Source organism: Mesoplodon densirostris, chromosome 16 (assembly GCF_025265405.1).
Source record: "Mesoplodon densirostris isolate mMesDen1 chromosome 16, mMesDen1 primary haplotype, whole genome shotgun sequence".
In the NCBI taxonomy this organism is placed as follows: Eukaryota; Metazoa; Chordata; class Mammalia; order Artiodactyla; family Ziphiidae; genus Mesoplodon; species Mesoplodon densirostris.
The window spans coordinates 51,193,767-51,212,925 of NC_082676.1; the positions used below are offsets into that span (position 1 = coordinate 51,193,767).

At 44.6% G+C, this 19,159-nt stretch overlaps 1 protein-coding gene across 1 annotated transcript in view; it reads left to right on the plus strand.

The window, feature by feature from the left end:
* Nucleotides 1-1,819: 1,819 nt before the first annotated feature.
* The window catches only part of PDILT (protein disulfide isomerase like, testis expressed), a 28,789-nt gene continuing 11,449 nt past the window's right edge, over nucleotides 1,820-19,159 (plus strand). Inside the window, exons 1-5 of the mRNA XM_060079324.1 lie at nucleotides 1,820-2,021; nucleotides 8,402-8,608; nucleotides 14,873-15,006; nucleotides 15,923-16,060; nucleotides 18,991-19,101. Coding sequence (XP_059935307.1) covers nucleotides 1,820-2,021; nucleotides 8,402-8,608; nucleotides 14,873-15,006; nucleotides 15,923-16,060; nucleotides 18,991-19,101 — 792 coding nt within the window. The remainder of the gene's footprint in view (nucleotides 2,022-8,401; nucleotides 8,609-14,872; nucleotides 15,007-15,922; nucleotides 16,061-18,990; nucleotides 19,102-19,159) is intronic.

The window sequence follows — 19,159 nt, forward strand, 5'->3', positions numbered from 1 at the left end:
GGCCGCTGGGCCTGCGCGTCCGGAGCCTGTGCTCCGCAACGGGAGAGGCCACAACAGTGAGAGGCCTGCGTACCGCAAAAAAAAAAAAAAAAAAAACCCTGACTCTGTCACTTATTAGCTGTGTGGCCTTGGGCAAATCACTTAACCTCTATGTGCCTCATTTTATACTCATTAAATGGGGATTATAGTACTATACTTACCTTATAGAGTCGTCATAAGAGAGGTGATGACATGGAATGCATTAAAACAGCACCTGGTACATGACAAGTATGTTTAGCTACAGGTATTTATAAAATTTAGCACTTGAGAATTGGTCACAATTCTTTATATATTAGACCAAAAAATTACATCAGAGGGTCTACTTTAAAAAAATCCTCAGATAGTGTGCCAAACATATTTCCCAGGGAAATATCAAGTATCTATTCATTCACGCTCATTTTCCTATCATAAATGCCAGGCGCTAGGAATACAGCACTCAACGAAGGAATTCAGGTCCTTATACGTTTAATCTGAACTTGCTATATGTCTTCTTATTTAAAACACTTGGGTAGTCTGTATGCTACACAGGAAAATGGCTCTATGCTTGTGGAGAACATGCAAAGATCTGTGACAGTGATCCTATGCTTTAAATTATTAGGGAAAACCTATGTTATCAGGGAGAGTGGAACTTACAGAGAGGCAGCTGCTGACCCAAACCATTCTAACAGATGAGAATTGTAAAAAAAGATAAATAAATAAAAATAGAAAAGAATAAGAAAAAAAGAGGAAAGGAAATCATGTCATAGATCTAATATGTACTCTTATCAGAAGGTATCTGGGGTATATTTCATCTCATTGAGTAAGACAATCAGAACAATGAACAGTATACATATCTAATTCCATTTATTTTTACATATGTACATTCAAATATACATTCATATGGGCATTTTCAACATCAGTAAAGATTCATTCCAAACTGTTAAGAGGCACTTTCTCAGGGGTGGTGTTATGGGAGAAATTTCTATTTTCTATTTAACATTTTTTTATTGTATTGCTTGGAATTTTTACAAGTGTGCATTATGGTGATTACTTTTTTTTTGCGATACGCGGGCCTCCCACCGTTGTGGCCTCTCCCATTGCGGAGCACAGGCTCCGGACGTGCAGGCTCAGTGGCCATGGCTCACGGGCCCAGCCGCTCCGCGGCATGTGGGATCCTCCCGGACCGGGGCACGAACCCGTGTCCCCTGCATCGGCAGGGGGACTCTCAACCACTGCGTGACCAGGGAAGTCCCTATGGTGATTACTTTTAAAAGAAATATTTACACTTGAGAAAATTTGCTCAAAAATCAAATGGGGTACACTGTCAAGTAGTGAGCTGCCCATCAAAAGAGGTATTCAAGCAGGAGCTGGAGGAGCATGAAGCAGAGGCTGTGATAGGGATTGGACCAGTCATCTCTGAGACCCAGAGGCTCACCCTGGGATTCTGGACTGGGTTTCATATCCGAAAAATTCTCACCTAGTGTCTGGGGAGCCAGTGGGCTTGAGTGGCTGGCATGTGATTTGGCTTTCTGCTGCTCCAAGTGGGACCGTGCTCCTCTGAACTAACCCTGCACCGTTTCCATGGGCCCTGAGGTTAGCATAACGCTTTGTCTCTCCTTTGCCAGCTTGCTTTGCTGAGCTGTGGGCACTGCTAGGGGGGCAGTGGGACATGCTCAGGCCATGTTCTCCACATCAGGACTGACCTGGCAGGGAAGGAGATGGGGAGGGAGTGATGACATGGGGTCCCACCACCTGTGTTGATAAGGGTTCTTGTTCTTGTTTCTGCACCTGCAGGACAGCAATGGAGCTGCTCTGGATGTCTCTGCTGCTGGTGGCCTCTTGTGTCGGCACTGTCCAGGGCTCACCAGAGGTGGATGTCAAGGAAGCCAGCATCAACATGTCCCAGCCCTTGCACATCCTGGTGGAGAAAAACTTGATGGTGCTAACACCTGCTGGCCTGACCCAGATGCTGAATGAGACCCGCTTCCTGATGGTGCTCTTCCGTGAGTGTCCCTCACTCCTGGGCAGTGGGTGATGGGTGGGCTGAGACCTGCCCCCTTTCTCCTGGCAGCGAGAGGAGTTTTATTTATTTATTTATTTTAAAATAAATTTATTTATTTATTTTATTTTTGGCTGCACTAGGTCTTCGTTGCTGTGCACGGACTTTAGTTGCGGCAAGCAGGGGCTACTCTTCGTTGTGGTGCGTGGGCTTCTCATTGTGGTGGCTTCTCATGTTGTGGAGCACGGGCTCTAGGCGCACGGGCTTCCGTCATTGTGGCACGTGGGCTCAGTAGTTGTGGCTCGGGGGCTCTAGAGCGCAGGCTCAGTAGTTGTGGCACACGGGCTTAGTTGCTCCAAGGCAGGTGGGATCTTCCCGGACCAGGGCTCGAACCCCTGTCCCCTGCACTGGCAGGCAGATTCTTAACCACTGTGCCACCAGGGAAGTCCCCAGAGGAGTTTTAAATATTGGTAAACACATGAGAACACATTTTAATAATAATTAAAAAAATAATATATATAACGTCATCCTCAATTTACAGATGAGAATACTGAGGTCCAGGGAAATTAAGCAACTTGCAAGATACTATGTTGCCACTCTTGTCTTGATTTGTATCTGGCTCCTCTGTCCCACTGAAGGCAAGAAGCCAGGATTTACCCTCAGGTGTCTTTACCATTCTGAACCTCAGTTTTCTCCTCTGTAAAATGGGCATGAACATAAGGGCCACACTGGATTATTGTGAAGACTAAATAAGATCGCGTGTTAAGTTGCTGCGACACAGTTATGGGCACGCTCTTGAGAAAGATTTTTAGATCATCACCTTTACTGTCTGAATTTTGCTTGCCCACGTTTATTCTTTAGGCTTTGCATCAGACCGCATTTTGATAGAGAGAACAGACTTCTTTTTCCTGAGACGTTGGCACAGACCTGTCTGTGCCTGGGGACAGGGTAGAAGGGATTTTCCTAACAGTCACATAGTGAGCACTTACTGTGGGCCAGGCACTGTCCCTATAGCCCAGTAAATGTCATATAATCCTCACAATGACCCAGTGTGGTGCCACTATTTGTCTCCCTATTTTGGGACATTTCACAATTGAAATTGAATTTACATCTGCTCTTGAAAAAACAAAAGTTCTGGAAGCACTGGTTTACATTCCTGCAATGTGATAGTTGGCTGGAGCTGAATAACGATTCCCCGTTTTGATCAGAAAACATACTTGTCAGTTTACCACATCCCTATCCAGCCAATCCCACACAGTCACACCCCTGCCTCACCCTTCTAGTATCTGAGTTTGTGTTCCCTGCCTGAAATTCAGGCCTCCCAGCTCCTTCCGCAATTTTTGTCTCTTCTCATTTGATACATTCTCTCTGAGTGATGCCCCTTCAGTGGGGGAGTGTCGGGTAAGTGACAGTATCAGCAGCTCAGTTACCATGGATCCCAGTGCTTCCTCAGCTGGCTTGTGCAGCTATTTCATAGCAACATAGAACAAAAACATTCTTTTTGTGCCCTTAACCTTGGTAGTTCACAGAAGGGAAAATCTAATTGGGTCATTTTGCCTCTATCCAATGTGGAGCATGGCTATTGTGTAAAGTTCCATCAAAATAGTTCCAAGCCTCTGACTTCCATCCAGCTCAGTCTGTTGATGGTTTGTTTCCTTCAAAGTGTCAGGATGCATGCCTAATTTTACTTCAAGCCCATGGAGCAAGACCTAGGAGAGATCCAGTTTGGGCCATTTTCTTTACATGAGCCTGTGAGCAGGACATGATTTCCACTTTGCTGAACTACTCCTCCAGCTGGTTCCCTGCATCCCTCATTCACACCAAGACTTGGGCCACTACTTGAACATTTGTTTTATGGCTCCTTTCTCAGAAGAACTGTGAACTCTGCAGCTGCTCTACCTGCTGTGGATTATGAGTTAATGGTTTGCACAGGTCAGACATCTAAGCCATCTTCTCTTTTTTGCTGCAGCCTTAAAAACCCTGAATCCTAGACCCTCAGTGGAGACATTGAAGGATTTAGAGCCACATACTTTGCATGACACAACACACATTGCGACACTCATTTACCCTTCCAGAATTGCACAGCAGGTAGCCAAGCCTGGATAACCTATCCTGTCTGTGTGAGAATGCAAGCTCTGTCCATGACTACTCTGTTTATTTTTAATGAACTTATTTATTTGTTTTTATTTTTGGCTGTGTTGGGTCTTCATTGCTGCACGTGGGCTTTCTCTAGTTGCGGTGAGCGGGGGCTACTCTTCATTGCGGGGTGCGGGCCTCTTACTATCGCGGCCTCTCTTGTTGCAGAGCACAGGCTCCAGACGCGCAGGCTCAGTAGTTGTGGCTCACGGGCTTAGATGCTCCGTGGCATGTGGGATCTTCCCAGACCAGGGCTCAAACCCGTGTCGCCTGCAATGGCAGGCGGATTCTTAACCACTCTTCAACCAGGGAAGCCCCTGATCATAGGTTTTTATCCTTCAGTTTGTTAATATGGTGTATCTCATTGATGGATTTGCATATATTGAAGAATTCTTGCATTCATCACAGTTTCACTTTCAGTGCTTGTGACTGGTCTGTTCATATTTTCTATTTCTTCCTGGTTCAGTCTTGGAAGGTTGTACTTTTCTAAGAATTTGTCCATTTCTTCCAGATTGTCCATTTTATTGGCATATAGTTGCTTGTTGTAATCTCTTATGATCCTTTGTATTTCTGCAGTGTCAGTTGTTACTTCTCCTTTTTCATTTCTAATTCTGTTGATCTGAGTCTTCTCCCTTTTTTTTTCTGGCTAATGGTTTATCAATTTTGTTTATCTTCTCAAAGAACCAGCTTTTAGTTTTATTGATCTTTACTATTGTTTTCTTCATTTCTTTTTCATTTCTTTCTGATCTGATCTTTATGATTTCTTTCCTTCTGCTAACTTTGGGGTTTTTTTGTTCTTTCTCTAATTGCTTTAGGTGTAAGTTTAGGTTGTTTATTTGAGATTTTTCTTGTTTCTTGAGGTAGGATTTTATTGCTGTAAAGTTCCCTCTTAGAACTGCTTTTGCTACATCCCATAGGTTTTGGGACATTGTGTTTTCATTGTCATTTGATCAGGTTCCAATGAATGTACAGCTGAATTGTCTCCATGCCTCATGAGACAGGCACCAAGACCTGAGGGGTGTATGCATCCATTTCACCTTTACACACTCAGGATTCAAGGCTCCAAAGCCCTAAAGACAAATTTTAAAAAGACAGAAACTAGTAAATAGGACTGTAAATTATAAAGGGTGGGTTTGGCTCTCCAGAGTCTATCTGCTTTGACTAGAACCACTCAGAGCAGGGGAGATGGGAAACCCACCCCTCCAGGAAAAAGGAACATTTTTCAGACCAGCTTACCTATAAGGTCAGTTAGAGCATGGGTCTTGGAGTCAGTCAGCCATGGAGCTGAACTCAGCCTAATGCTTACTAGCTGTGAAACCTCTGGGCTTCTGTTTCCTTGTCTAACATTCCTCACCTGTAATAGCAGATGACTCATAGGGTTGTTCTGAGGATTCACCAAGATAATGCGTGTAACACTTAGCAAAGCACTTGGCATAGTAAGTGTTCAATAAATGTTGTTATCTTGTTATCATTACTACCATCATCATCACCAGCATCATCACTATCATCATCCTTCTGGTTGCTCAGGTCAAAATGTCAGAGTCATCCTTGATTTCTTTCATTTACACTCCACCCCCAATCCATCAGTAAATCCTGTCAACTCTTCCAAGATCCCTCTAGGCTCTGACCATTTCTCACCGCTCGCCTGGTTCAAGCCATTACTATCTCTCACTTGGATTATTACAGTGGCTCCAGCTAGTCTCCTTTTTTCTCTTTGGTCTAATCTCCATATAACATTCAGAACAATCCAGTAAAAGAGGAAGTCATCACATCTAACTCTGCTCCAAACCCTCCAGTACATTTCCATAACCCTCGGAGGAAAGGCCAGTTTATTCAGTGGTCTACACGGCCTGTGTCACCTGACCTCACCCCAGCTCACTCTGTTCCAGACCCAGTGGATTTCTTGTCATCCCTCAAACATGTTGCATGTGCTCCCACCTCAGGGCCTTTGCATGTATGGCTCCTTTGTCTGGAACTCTCTCCCTCCTGTGAGCAAGCACACAGCTTGCTCCCTTATCTTCTTCGGTCTTTATTAAAATGTTCCTTCTCAGTGAGGCCTCCTTTCGCCTCTCTACTTAAACTCCATTCCCCTGACCCTCCCAACTTCCACCTCTGCTTCTTTTTCCTCCATACCACTTAGCATCTAACATAGAATATAGTCTGCTTCTTTATTTTGTTTATTTTCTGCCTTCTCCAGCGAGAGCAGTGATTTTTATCAATCTGTTTGTTGTTAAGTCCCCAGTACCTAAAACATTTCCTGGCACATGGAAGATTCTAAAAAAGGTTTGTCAGATGAATGAGTGAATGAATCCCATTACTGTTACTGTTAGGTCCCATCCATCCAGCTCTCAGAACCTAGCTGTCACAAGCTCTTCCTCTCACTTCCATTTTGGACACTGAAGAGCCCTGGGCTGTGTGTGGCACCTCAAAAACTCCACTGTTTAGACAAGTGTTTCTCTTGCCCCAAGTTCGTATCCTTAGAAACTCTGATTTGGATGCTATGTCAATTAGCAGCCCTGAGCCAGGCACTGCCGAATCCACGAGGGAGGCAGAGGAGAAGCCTGCAGGCCAGAGTGGCTGGCAGCAGGCCAGCACCTGCTGGTGGTGATTGATGGGGGTATCGAAGGCGATGATGGTGACAAAGCAGGCAGTGGAAAGGCATCGATCTACAAGAGACGCAAAAATTCCCACGTCCTGTCCACTGATTGGGAGTTTAATGAAAACGATCATTCACTTTCGGGTTCCATCACTGGAGCAGGTGTGCTAACTGGCAACAGGGCGTGTGCCAGTTGTCCCAGGCCTAGCCTTCTGGGTTTTGCTTTACAAAAGCCCTCTCTGTTGGACTTGGAACTTGCCCGTAGCGTTGGAAGGGATTTGCACTTTTTCCAAATGCTCCAGATGGACAAGGGAGTTTGAAAAAGATAAACTGTTCCGGCTTGAAAGGGAATTAATGACCCCCTGCCCTGGCTCGGCCCACCTGCTGCAGAGACACCAGTCGGTGAGGGACAAGTAAGGGGCCTGCAGTTTCACAATCCTCTCAGGAGGAAGGGAGGCAAAACTGCCTGCCTTTTAGCCACCCTCTCATTTAGACCAGAAAGACCTCTCCTGCTGCTGGGATCCCATGCCAGGCCCCTGAGGCTCTTTCCAGAAAAGGGCTCCTCACTCCAAATGCCACCCCGCTGCCCGGCAATATGATAGTGTCGGGTCTCTTCAACACCCCAGACCAAGGGGATGGGCTAAGAGATCGTCATGACCTCCCTCCATCCTTACCTTCCCACATCTGGCCTTGTTTCCATGAGAGAGTCCCCTGCCATATTACATGCAGATACAGAGCAACTGGAGGGGCCCAACTTGGCCTGTTAGGTCCAGGAATTTCCACCAGATGGCATCCTCTCTCCTCTCTCTCTCTCTCTCTCTCTCTCTCTCTCTCTCTCTCTCTCTCCTCTCTCTCTCTCTCTCTCTGCCCCTTCCTCTGTCCCTCCCTCCTTCTCCCTCCCTCCCTCCCTCCCTTCCTCATTCCCTCCCTCTTTCTCTCTCTCTCTTTCTCTCCTCTCACCTCCCTTCCTCCCTCTTTCTCTCCCCCTCACTATAATTTCTGATAGAAATTTTACAATAATAATGGTGCTAGTAAGAATGCATTACGTACTGACCAAGTTCTAGGCATTGTGCTAAGGGTTGGACACGCCCAGTGGAGGTTAGAGAGCAAGCACTCTGGAGCCAGAGTGAGTGAGTCCCATCCTGCTATACCTCCTGCTGCCACGTGGCCTTGGGCCAGCAGGTGTCATTTCAATTGTGCAACAGTTTCCTCATCTGTAACAGTGAGATAATAATAGCAGTACGTGTCCCATAGGGTACTAGGAGGATTAAATGGCTTAATCCATGTAAAACTCTTAGAAAGTAATAAGCACAATACAACTGATTGTAAAATAAATCTTTTGACAACTTCACAAGGTAGCCACTCTTTCCCCACTTTATCGATGAGGAAATTGGAGCTTCAAGAGATGAAGTTGCCCAAGGTTGTATTGTTTCCAGTGTTACCGAACCCAAAGAAACCTGATGTGTGTCTCCCAAACTGACCAGTTTCATGAACTGTGTGTCTCACATCCTGTCACATTTCTGAATCTACCCACTAGCAGTGGAGCACCAGAAAAGCCCAGGAGCTAAGCAGGCCAGACAAAACCTCCTCCTTGGGAGACAGGGATGGAGGAAAAGCTCTAGTGAGTTCTGTCTTCATACTGCCTCTTTCAGATGACCCATCCTCAAAACAATCCAGGAACTTAGCTGAGGAGCTGGGCAAAGCCGTGGAGATCATGGGCAAAGGGAAGAACGGGATTGGCTTTGGCAAAGTGGACATCATGATTGAGAAGGAACTTCGGAAGGAGTTTGACGTCAAGAAGGCCCCAGAGTTGAAGCTGTTTTTTGAGGGTAATAGATCGGAGCCCATCAGCTGCAAAGGTAATGGTACTTCTGTGTCAATCAAGGTAATGCTAACTATGGAAACACAAACATCTGCATTTCAGTGGCTTAGCAGATTCATTTCTTGCTTGCACTGAGCCCAGTGAGCAGCCAGAAGGTGGAGATGAGGGGACTCTGTTCCCCACAGTCTTTCAAGGACCCAGGCCCCTTCCGGCCTGTGACTTTGTCCTCCCCTAGGACCCCCGAGCTTCCTGCTCTTCCCTCTGTATCTGGCCAGCCATTGGTGCCGAGAGGCAAAGGGGCGCCACCGGTGGTATCCGTGGCCCAGGCCTGGAGATGGCGAATATCACTTCTATTCTCATCCCATTGGCCGGAATTCTGTCAGGTCGCTCCGCCCAACAGAAAGGCTGGGAAATATGGCCCTGCTCTATGTCTATAAGGAAATAAAAGATTTCGGTGGACATGTAGCTGCCTCCACCACAGCTTGCATCTCAGCTGGTGGGCTCTGGAGGCACCATGAGGTGGGATAGTGATGCACATGGTTTATAAACTATAAAGACCAGAGAGTGAGTTCCCCACTCACCTATCTCCCCACTCCCACCGCACTCTTCCACTTTAGAATGATTTTGACAGGGTCCCAGGCCGAGGAAGCACTGGTTGTTCAAAACGGAGACTGGGAGTTGCTAGAACAAGACGGGTTTGAGACAGGGTGACGACCAAACCCTTTCGTTTCTATCATCCTCCATTTAGTTAACTCATTCATCTACTTATTCTACACCCTTTTATTTAGAACCTACCATGTGTCAAGACCTATCCTGATGTTGTGGAAATTTGAAGAATTTTGTGCTTCAGTGTGGCACATAGCAGGTCCTAAGTTTAAAGAGTGTTAAATATATGGTTGCATAAATGTATGCACAATGGATGGATAGATGGATGGATGGAATAAAACTAATGAACACGGAAGTGCCCAGCACAGCCCTTACTGTGTTAGTAGAATGTTCGCATTGTGTATGTTGAATGATTGAATCTCAGAGCACTGAGTTTGTATTTTTCAGGGCCTGGCGTTTAGCAGGTTTGCAATAAGCCTGTTTGAGAGTTGTTACAAGAACCAAAGGGGCAGGGGGGAGAGGGCCACCATGTGCAGGGGCTGCAGGATGCCTTGCAGTTCTCAGAATGGACACAAAGGGGGTGTGAGACACACAGGCCAGACTTGCTGAAGAGCCAGCCTCAGGGCAGGTTGCATAAAAGACTTGGAGCCTTGAGGCTCCCAGCTGGTTTGTATGAGGCTGGTGTGTGCAAGGGGAAGAGAAAGAGATGGGGAGAGAGGGCAGGAGTGAGAGAAGGGACAAAGACTGCTGCTCCCTATGCACCGAGTGACAACCCTCAATGGCCACCCACTGACCCTAATCGAGGAGCCCTTTGTGATGTGTTGGTTTGGGGGAGGGCTGTGAAGAAACCAGAAGCCCCAGGTTACTTTGTCAAAGTCCATATCTCCTCATGGAGTGGCTCAGGCTCTGGGAGGCCTTCGCCTCCTGAAGGACAGGTGAGGTCCAACTCCACTTAGAGGTAAGAAGGTGACAGCGTAGCGACTTGCAGACTGTCTGAGCCCCCTTTTGTGCTGGGAGCCAGGCCTGGAACCTCCTCTGCCATTCAGGAAGCTTCACTATCACCTCCTCCAGGAAGTCTCCCCTGACTGCCTGGGTCGGGGTGCCTGCCCCGTTTCTGTGGTCCCACAGCACCTGTGCTTCCCCCACAAAGATCTCATCTCACAGAATTGTATCTCTTCCTCACTGTCTACTCAACTGAGAGCACAGGGCAGAGGCCAATCTCACCTCATTTTCTGGGGTCTCCTAAAAGGCTTCCAGAGCTGGTGGACACCTCGGCTTCAAATCCTCACTACATACCTGGGGAACAATCACTTCCTCCTGTTGAATTCTGATCTCCTCATCTGTAAAGTAGGGATGGTAAAGGCGTCTACCTCCAAGGGTTCCTAGGAAGAAAAAATAAGTCTGCACATGTCTGAAGCATTTACTGTGTTCCAGGCACTGTTCTAGTCCCTTCTCAGATGTCACAACACAGTATAGGAGGTGCTTTTACAGATGGGGAGACTGAGGTGCAGAGAGTGCAATAACTCTCAAGGCTCCCCAGCTAATTAGCAGTGGGATCCACAAACATTTTCTCTAAAGGACCAGAAAGTAAATATTTGAGGCCTGACAAGCCAATCTCTGTTGAAACTATTTAACTCTACTGATGCCAGGAGAAAGGAGCCATACACAAATAAATGGGCAAGGCTGTGTCCCTATAAAACTTTATTTATAAAATTAGTTGGCAGATCAGATTTGGCCCATGGGCTACAGTTGACTGATCCCTGCTGTACACTGTGCTGTCCTCTAAGTAAACGGCAGATGTGGTTATTATTATCCTCAAACTATTAGTTTCCTGACCCTAGTCTAGTGCCTGGAACACTTAGGTTTTTAATGCATATGTTGGGTTTGAATGGGGTGGAATTGCAAGGAGCCAGCCCATATTTGTACTGGGCTTGACCATCCCCTTCGTCCTCAGTATTACCCCCAACCATGGAAAGAGGCGGTGGGATGCTGGGATGGAGCCAGAGCCCAGAGTTTAGGACGAGAACTAGCTGTGAGAACTTGGAGCAGCCTCTATTTCTCACTTCCTAAAAAGAATGACTAGAGCCAATTCTGCCACTTGACAGGGCTTCCCTGAGCTAAGGGGGCGACGGTACGTTACTGGCCTCCTGCACTGTGACTTTTATGAAAACTTCCCTCAGAGGCAGGTGGGGTTTAGTCTTTGTTGTTTCAAGTCCAGGTTCTCCTCTGGCCTCCAAGGACTGAAGGTGGGAGACTTGGCCTTGGCCGTCTCCCTGGAGGGAGGGGGACTCAGGCTGCCTCCAGGCCTTCAATTAATGCTGCATTCACAGCTTGTGCCTGGAAATATGCAGCGGAGCTCTGGCCCCAGTCAATCATTGACACGGCATTCATACCTCGGTTGTCACTGTGCCCTCTGGCTCAGAGCCGAGCACCAGGAGAGGCACCTGCCTAGTGGGGACAGTGCCCGATTGGCAGGCACTCAGAAACAAACTGTTTGCCAAGTTCAGAGCTATCTCGGTCCTATGGGGTCCAGAAGGGCAAACGGAGCTCATCCATCCCAGAGAAGAGGGTCCAAGATCAAGTTCCCTCAAACCGAGTTATCTAATGATTCATTCACCTCATCCATTCATCCCATAATTATTTCCTGAGCACCTACTATGAGCCAGACACTATAGGATGTAGGGGAGGAAAATTTTTCCTTTCTGCCCTTCTAGGTTCTTTGGCTGGTCTAATAATTAAATTGACATAAGAATGAGTAAAAGAAGAAAAACAAATTTAATTTCATACGTACAGGAGTCCCAAAGATATGAGGCTCAAAAAAGTGACCAAAACAGGCAGCTTTTATACCTTTTAGACAAAGAAACAATAAAGTTGTGAAGAATTGACAAGGCAAAGGGGTTTGGGCTTGGGGTAGCAAATTAGTGAGGAAGTAACAAGGTTTTTTTATACAGCCTTCTTGACCTTAAATCCCTATGTCTGGTGATAAGGATGTAGTCTACCGTCCTGGTAAAGGGAGGCTACCTCTACATGGGAGATTTATTTCCTGCTTTCGAAGGACAAAGGAGAGTCAGACATCCTTCTTGCACAGGCTATTTCTCAAGTAACTTTAATTCAAAATAATATGCCAAAGTAGTAGAATTTAAGGTGGCATATTCTGTTCCCCCTCAGGAGCTACTGAGAAAGTTAGGAAAAAATCATGGCTTTGGAAACAGACTCAATGAAGAAAATACAACAGGTCATAAAATAGAGAATGATTGAGGGGAGAGTAAGAAAAGACCAAATTGAGAATTAAATAAGCAGCGTGAGATGCCCTTGAGAGCTGAGAGGCAAGGACAGCCCAGGCAGAGGGACTGGTGGATGCCAAGCCCAGTGTGCTGGATGATAAGGATATGGCTGGAGTGTGGACAGAGGGAGAGAGTTGCACAAAGGGAAATCAGAGCAATGGTTCTGAGGACCTGAAATTCAAACCCATTTGGAAGGGTTTTATTCACCTTTATTTTGGTATTTTCAGAATTTCTAAACCAATTCCTTTCAGGTCACTTAAGACATAATTTTTTCAGGCAAAGCCTTTAGGAGAAAGAGTTTGTTTTCATGATATGTGCCTCTTTCTTCCTAAAAGATGGCTTGGACCACTGTGAAAATAGAAACTCAGCCTTGGGGCTGGTGTCCAGGAGGAGGGGGTTACTTCAGTGGGTGGAGAGCCATGGTCTGAGGGTGGCATGAAGCCTCCCCGACCCCTTCTGTCCCTTGAGACCACCACACCATCCTCTTATGAACTTTTAGAGGCCTGATTCACTGTGGCTTTTTAAATGGTCTAATCTGTATCTACTAAAGCTGGACACAGCGTCCCCATGACCAGAAATTCTTCTCCTGGGCATGTACCCAACAGAAGTGCATACAATGTGCCCCTAGAGACATGCACAAGAATTAATTCTTAATAGCTCCAAACTATAAACAAACCAAATGCCCATTAACAGGGAATGGATAAATAAGTTGTGGAATATTCACACAATGGAATGCTACACAGCAGTGGGAACGAATCTACAGGTGCAACATGGAGGAATCTCACACGTATAGTGAAGCCAGATCCTAAACACATATTGTATGACTCTATATAAACTTCAAGAGCAGGTTGTTAGAAGTTAGGATAATGGTTACCTATAGGTGAGGGTTGGGTAGTGGCTGGGAGGGGGCACAATGGAAATTTCCGAGGGGCTGATAATGTTCTATTTCTTTATCTGGGTGATATTTATACATGTGTGTTAATTTTATGAAAATTCATCAAACTATACATTATAATTTGTATACCTTTATGCATGTAAACATACTGCATTATAAATTTTTAAAAGGCCTAATATTCTTAGAAAAAGTAAGCAAAGACACTGAAAATAGTGTCATTTCCAGTCGATTTAGCAACTCAGTGTGCATTCCTCAAGCCCCAGGCAGCAATTTGTCCTGCCACAGGGCTTTTGCACAGGCTGTTTTCTCTGCCTTTCCTTTTCCAGTTGCTTCCTGTTAACTCCTATGTATCCTTCAGTTTTCAGCTCATAAGTGATTTCCTCCAGGAAGCTCTCCTTGACTTCACAGTCTAGGTCATGTATCTTTTATACAGGTTCATAGAACTTTGCTTTTGAATACTTACTTTGGGTGTGATTATACACTTGTTTGTGCAGTTATTTGATAGTTGTCCTCCTCAACAGAATGAGAGCTGCATAGTCTTGTTTCTGCTCACCATTTTATCCCCAGGACCAAACACAGCATTCAGTAATGTAATAGGCACCCAATGCATATTTATCAAATGAATGAAGGAGTGAAGGAGTGAAGAATAAAGGCCTTTGTATTGGCCTTTTTGGCCAACCCAATATGTTGTCCAAAGCTACTCACAACAAACATTGCTTTAGCTCATAAACTCATTTTAAACGATCCATTGTATTCTATAGCAGGCCTTGACAGAAAATAATATTTTACATTACCTGCCACCATATGAAACTGATGATCCTAACAAACACAAGTCCATTTGTAGCCTTGAGTACATTCTGGCACACCATTATGTCTCCCCAGATATGGTAGATGTGTCCCAATTTTAGATGCTTTTTGTGTGCTTGGCACTTCCCATATGATAGCTGAGAAATGGAAGCCAGGGTATATGACCTCAGTGGACATCTAGGTCTCAGCTAAGGAACTGGAGACACAGGGAGATAATGGAATTCTCCCAAGGGTGCAGAGCTAGCTGGCCTTTTTATTTACATTTAAAAATTTTATGTTTTAAAAAAATAAATCCATCTTCCTGTCACTTTGAAGGGTGAATAAGAAAACACAGCTGGGCATGCTTCCTCCCGGGTTTGATTCCCAGCTTCACTAGCGGAGTGGCCAATGGCAAAGTTGAACCTCAATTTCCTCATCTGCAAGATTGGGAGAATATGTATCCCATAGGGTTATTGTGGGGATGTAATACATGCAAAATGCTCAGCCCAGTGCCTGGTCCTTGGTAAGTGCTCAGTCAAGTTTAGCTGCTGTTGTTAATGTTCACGTTTTGGGGCTCAGGTGGGGAGGAGAGGAGAAACTGACCTTGGTCTTCAAGGGGTGGGAATCCAAGACAAGAGGTTTCTACTCATTTAACTTGCGGAAGACAGGACTTGCTCCAGTTCAAGAGGAAACTTCTGTGGGATCCATTTAATTGTATGTCTCTCTCCAGGAGTGGTTGAATCTACTGCCTTGGTTGTTTGGTTGAGAAGACAAATTAGCCAGAAAGCATTTTTGTTCTCTGACACCAATGAGATAGCAGAGTTTGTGAATCCCAGGCCCTTGGTCATCATTGGCTTCTTCCAGGTACTGCATTCAAGAGGTGGGAGGTGGCTTCTCCACTGATGAGGAGTCCTGTGTCTGGGAGGGTGGGTAGGGTGAGGAGAGGTCTCCCATTTAGGTTAATTCCATGCCCATTCTTCCTTTTTCAATGAACTGGTTTTCTGGGGGAACTACAGGATTAAAAAATAAAGAAAAAACGGAAGCTGAAATGGTAAGAGAAGCTAACTACAAAGATGGACAGTAATGGGGAGAGAGGAGAGGAGATTGACATATATTGAACTGGTTTTGATAGTATAACTGATCTTTTTGGGGGTCCATTTAGAATATCACTGAATGATAAATGATTTGCAAATTGTTCTTGCTTTTGGAGAATGAGTTTCTTATACATCTTAACTCATTTCCTATAACTTTGATGACTCCTCCCCTTCTCTGAGTAGAAGTCAGACCTTTGGGATTATATTTATACAAGGGGAGAGTTTGTACCTTTTTCTCTCCCATCCTACATTTTGACACCGTTTTTGGTCCCAATTTTCTTTCAAGCTAAAGAAGAAGGTTGAAACTACAACCATATCGTGATATCAAGTTCATATTTGGTACCACATGTGGTCAAATCAATGGCCTCTTCTGAAAGCAATTAAGGAATAAATGTTAAAAAGTCTTCACATCTGTGTTAGAACAGCCTTCACTCTAATACTTGGGAAAGGTCAAGTTTATCAATTCTCTCCATTCATCTCTGTGGATTTGCCTATTTTGCCTTAGTCATAGCCATAGAAGTATTCTGGGTATGAAACATCCATGAAAGTGGATTTAGGTGGCCCAGCAAAACCACAGAACTTGGAAAGGTGAAGAGATGAATTAGTCACTATTTTCACCCTGTCCTTAAAAAATCCAGGCATTTTGCTTCCTACCAAAGCCTCATAAGACATCTCTCCCCAAACAGGATTTAGAGGAAGAAGTAGCAGAGTTGTTCTATGATGTGATCAAAGACTTCCCAGAACTAACGTTTGGAGTGATTTTGATTAGAAATGCCATTGGGCGTTTCCACGTCACCCTTGACAGTGTTCTGGTGTTCAGAAAGGTAGGACTTTGGTCTTATTGCTAGTGAGGGGGCTCTAGTTCAAAATAATGAACTATGTGTGTATGTATGGGTTTTGGGTATAAATTCTGGTTCTGCACTTGTGAACTAAGGGGCATTGGACTAGTCGGTTTCTGGGAAATCAGAGTCTCCTGTTGTCTCTCTGGCCTTTCTAGCCATTTTCCATTGGGAGTTCCTCCTTTCCTTAACCAGTAAATGACATTAATTAAGGCTCAACCTTCTGCCTCGAGTTTTCCTCTGGTCCATCTCCCTTTCCCCATCACCCATGACTTACAAATCTCCATCTCCAGCCAGACTTCTCTAATCTCCAGACCTTTATATCCGTCACTAGATGTCTCAACATGGCCATGCCTAAAGTCATAATCTCCCCTCCAGATCCTCTTCTAGTGTTTTTTTCTCTCAATGAATGGTGTCACCATCTATCCCAGCTCCTCTGTAAGCAAAGCCAGAACACCTAGGCATCATTCTAACACCTCCCTCTTCTCCATCCTTCAAAACCAATCCATCAGCCCAATCCCACTGATTTCTAAATCCAAAATATCCTGTGAATCTATCCATTTCTTTCTACTGCTACCATCCTAGATCAAGTGACCATTCATATTCCATAGCCTAATACAACATACATCCAACTGGTCTACCACATTTTATCTTGTCCTCTAAAGAAAAATCTTTCCAAAATTAAAATCTGATGGTCGCTTTCCTCCTTCCAATCGAAAGCCCTTTAACTGATTCCTATAAATTTTAGGATAAAGATAAGTCCCTGATGAGGCCCGCAAAGCCTTCCACAGTCTAACCTCTATTACAAACCTTCCTCCTCTCTCCCTCTGGGATCTAGATCTGAGCTGTCCAATATGGCAGCCACTAGTCACATGTGACTGTTTACATTAAAATTAAATTAAAATTTTAGTTCTTCAATCAAGCTAGCTATTAGTGGATTGTGGCTACTGTATTCAATAGCATTGATTTACAGAGCGTTTCCATCATCACAGAAAATTCTATTGAACGGTGTTACTCTAGACACTGTGGTCTGGTTCCTGGAACATGCATTACTCCCTCCCCACACAAAGCTAAATCCTTACAATAACCATGTTGCTTATAGACATGGCTCAGAGAGGTTAGGTTACTTGCCTAAGGCCACACAGGAAGTAGGTGGAGTGATATCCAGATGCTGGTTGACTCTCAGAGAGAAGTCTTCTCATAGAGAAGACTGTGAGCCATTGTGTTTTACTTAGGCCCATGGAAGTCATTGAAAGATTATAAGTTGGAGAATAAAATAAGCTGATTTGTGCTTTGAATGAACATAGAGTCCAGAAATAGATCCAAATGCATATGGAAATTTAGTATATGATAAAGATGATATTCTAGACCAGTAGGGAAAATAGCATATAATATGCTAGTCATGTTATTCAATGACTAGCATTGGGTAGCCATTTGAAAAAAGAAAACTAAAGCTAAATCTATATATCACTCCTTCCACCAAATTAAATTCCAGATTGATCCCTGATTTTAAAATATAACAATAAAACTGTAGAAAGACCAGAAGATGCCATGGGAGAGTCTGCTTTCTAACCTTGGAGGGAGGGGGAAAGCCCCTTTATAAAGCATGACAGAAACCCCAGAAAGTATGAAAAGAAATATTGATAAATTTGGATCATACAAAAATTTTAAAATTATGCAGAATAAACCCAATCACAAAATCAAAAACCAAATAACAAACTTGGAAATGCATTTAGGAGAGATTTGGTCTCTGTTAATGGTTAAGAACATGGGCACTAGAGTCAGATTGCCCGGCTTGGAATCTTGGCTCCACCTCTTACTACCTTAGCAACCCTGGGCAAGTCACTTCACTTCTCTGTGCCTCAATTTCCTCAACTGTAAAATGGGCAAAATAATAGTATATAGCACAATGAGATGTTATGAAGATTAAATGAGTTAATACATATAACATATTTAGAACTGTGGCTGGTACAACATGAGCTCTCCATAAGTCTAATTAGGATTATTAAACTATTGTTATGGCCAGGAAAGAGTATAGGCTTTATCTAGGGGACAATAGGGCCTATGAAGTGTTTAAGCAAGAGTTGCATTTTAACATCACTCTGGCTGAAGTGTGAGAGATAGATGGAAGGGAAGCAGGGGGATACATTGGAAGACCATTAGGAGACTTTTGCAGGAGTCCAAGGAATAGGTTTGGACTAGAGGGTGGGATTGGCATAGGTGAAGAGAAGGAGATGGAGTAGAGAGAAATAAGGAGATAGCTGCTTCTCTCTCCTTCCCCCACAGACTTTGATCCTGGGCTACAGAGAATTATGTCCTTTCCTGTGTTAATCCAGGTCCTTCTGAGAAGCAGTCATCAGGCAGGATTAATCATGCAAAAGATTAGGGGAAATGCCTTTGAAGGAAAATAGAGAGGGAGCTCGGGGGAAACTTATCAGGCCATGATGTATCAATAGATCTTTGGAAGGAAGGAAGGTGGGATGGAAGAGCCCTTGACTGCAGCGTAGTTCTAAGAAAGTTCATCAAAGTCCCCTATAAGAGAAGCCCTGTATCTCCCAGAAATGGGCTTGCCTTAGTATCCCTGACAAATTCATTGGTTAGGAGCAGCGTGTGAGAAACTGCTCAGCATCAGCACAAATATGTTGATGGATTTCAGAGCAAGGCAGCTGGTGCTGTCCGTCAAGTATACTCCCTGTGTCTGTAGGCTGGAGGTTTTCATGGCTTCCACATACCCATATTCCACCCTCAGGCTAATCTGCCCAACCACCCATATTTATTAAATAACTAGATTATGTATTACACCTGTTACCATGGTGTTTTCCTTTTATCCAAGGGGAAAATTGTGCTATTGTATTTATTAAGTGCCTACATCATGGATGCTACTTCCCTCTAATGTTTTTCTTCGTTTGTCCAAGGGAAAAATCGTGAACCGCCAGGAGCTTATCGATGACAGTACCAACAAACATATCCTCAATCAACTCATAAAACAGCACCTCACAGATTTTGTTATTGAATACAACACTGAGGTCAGTGAGCAAACGGTCCCCGGAGAAGGGTAGCTGGGGCAGCTGTGTGCAAGGAATG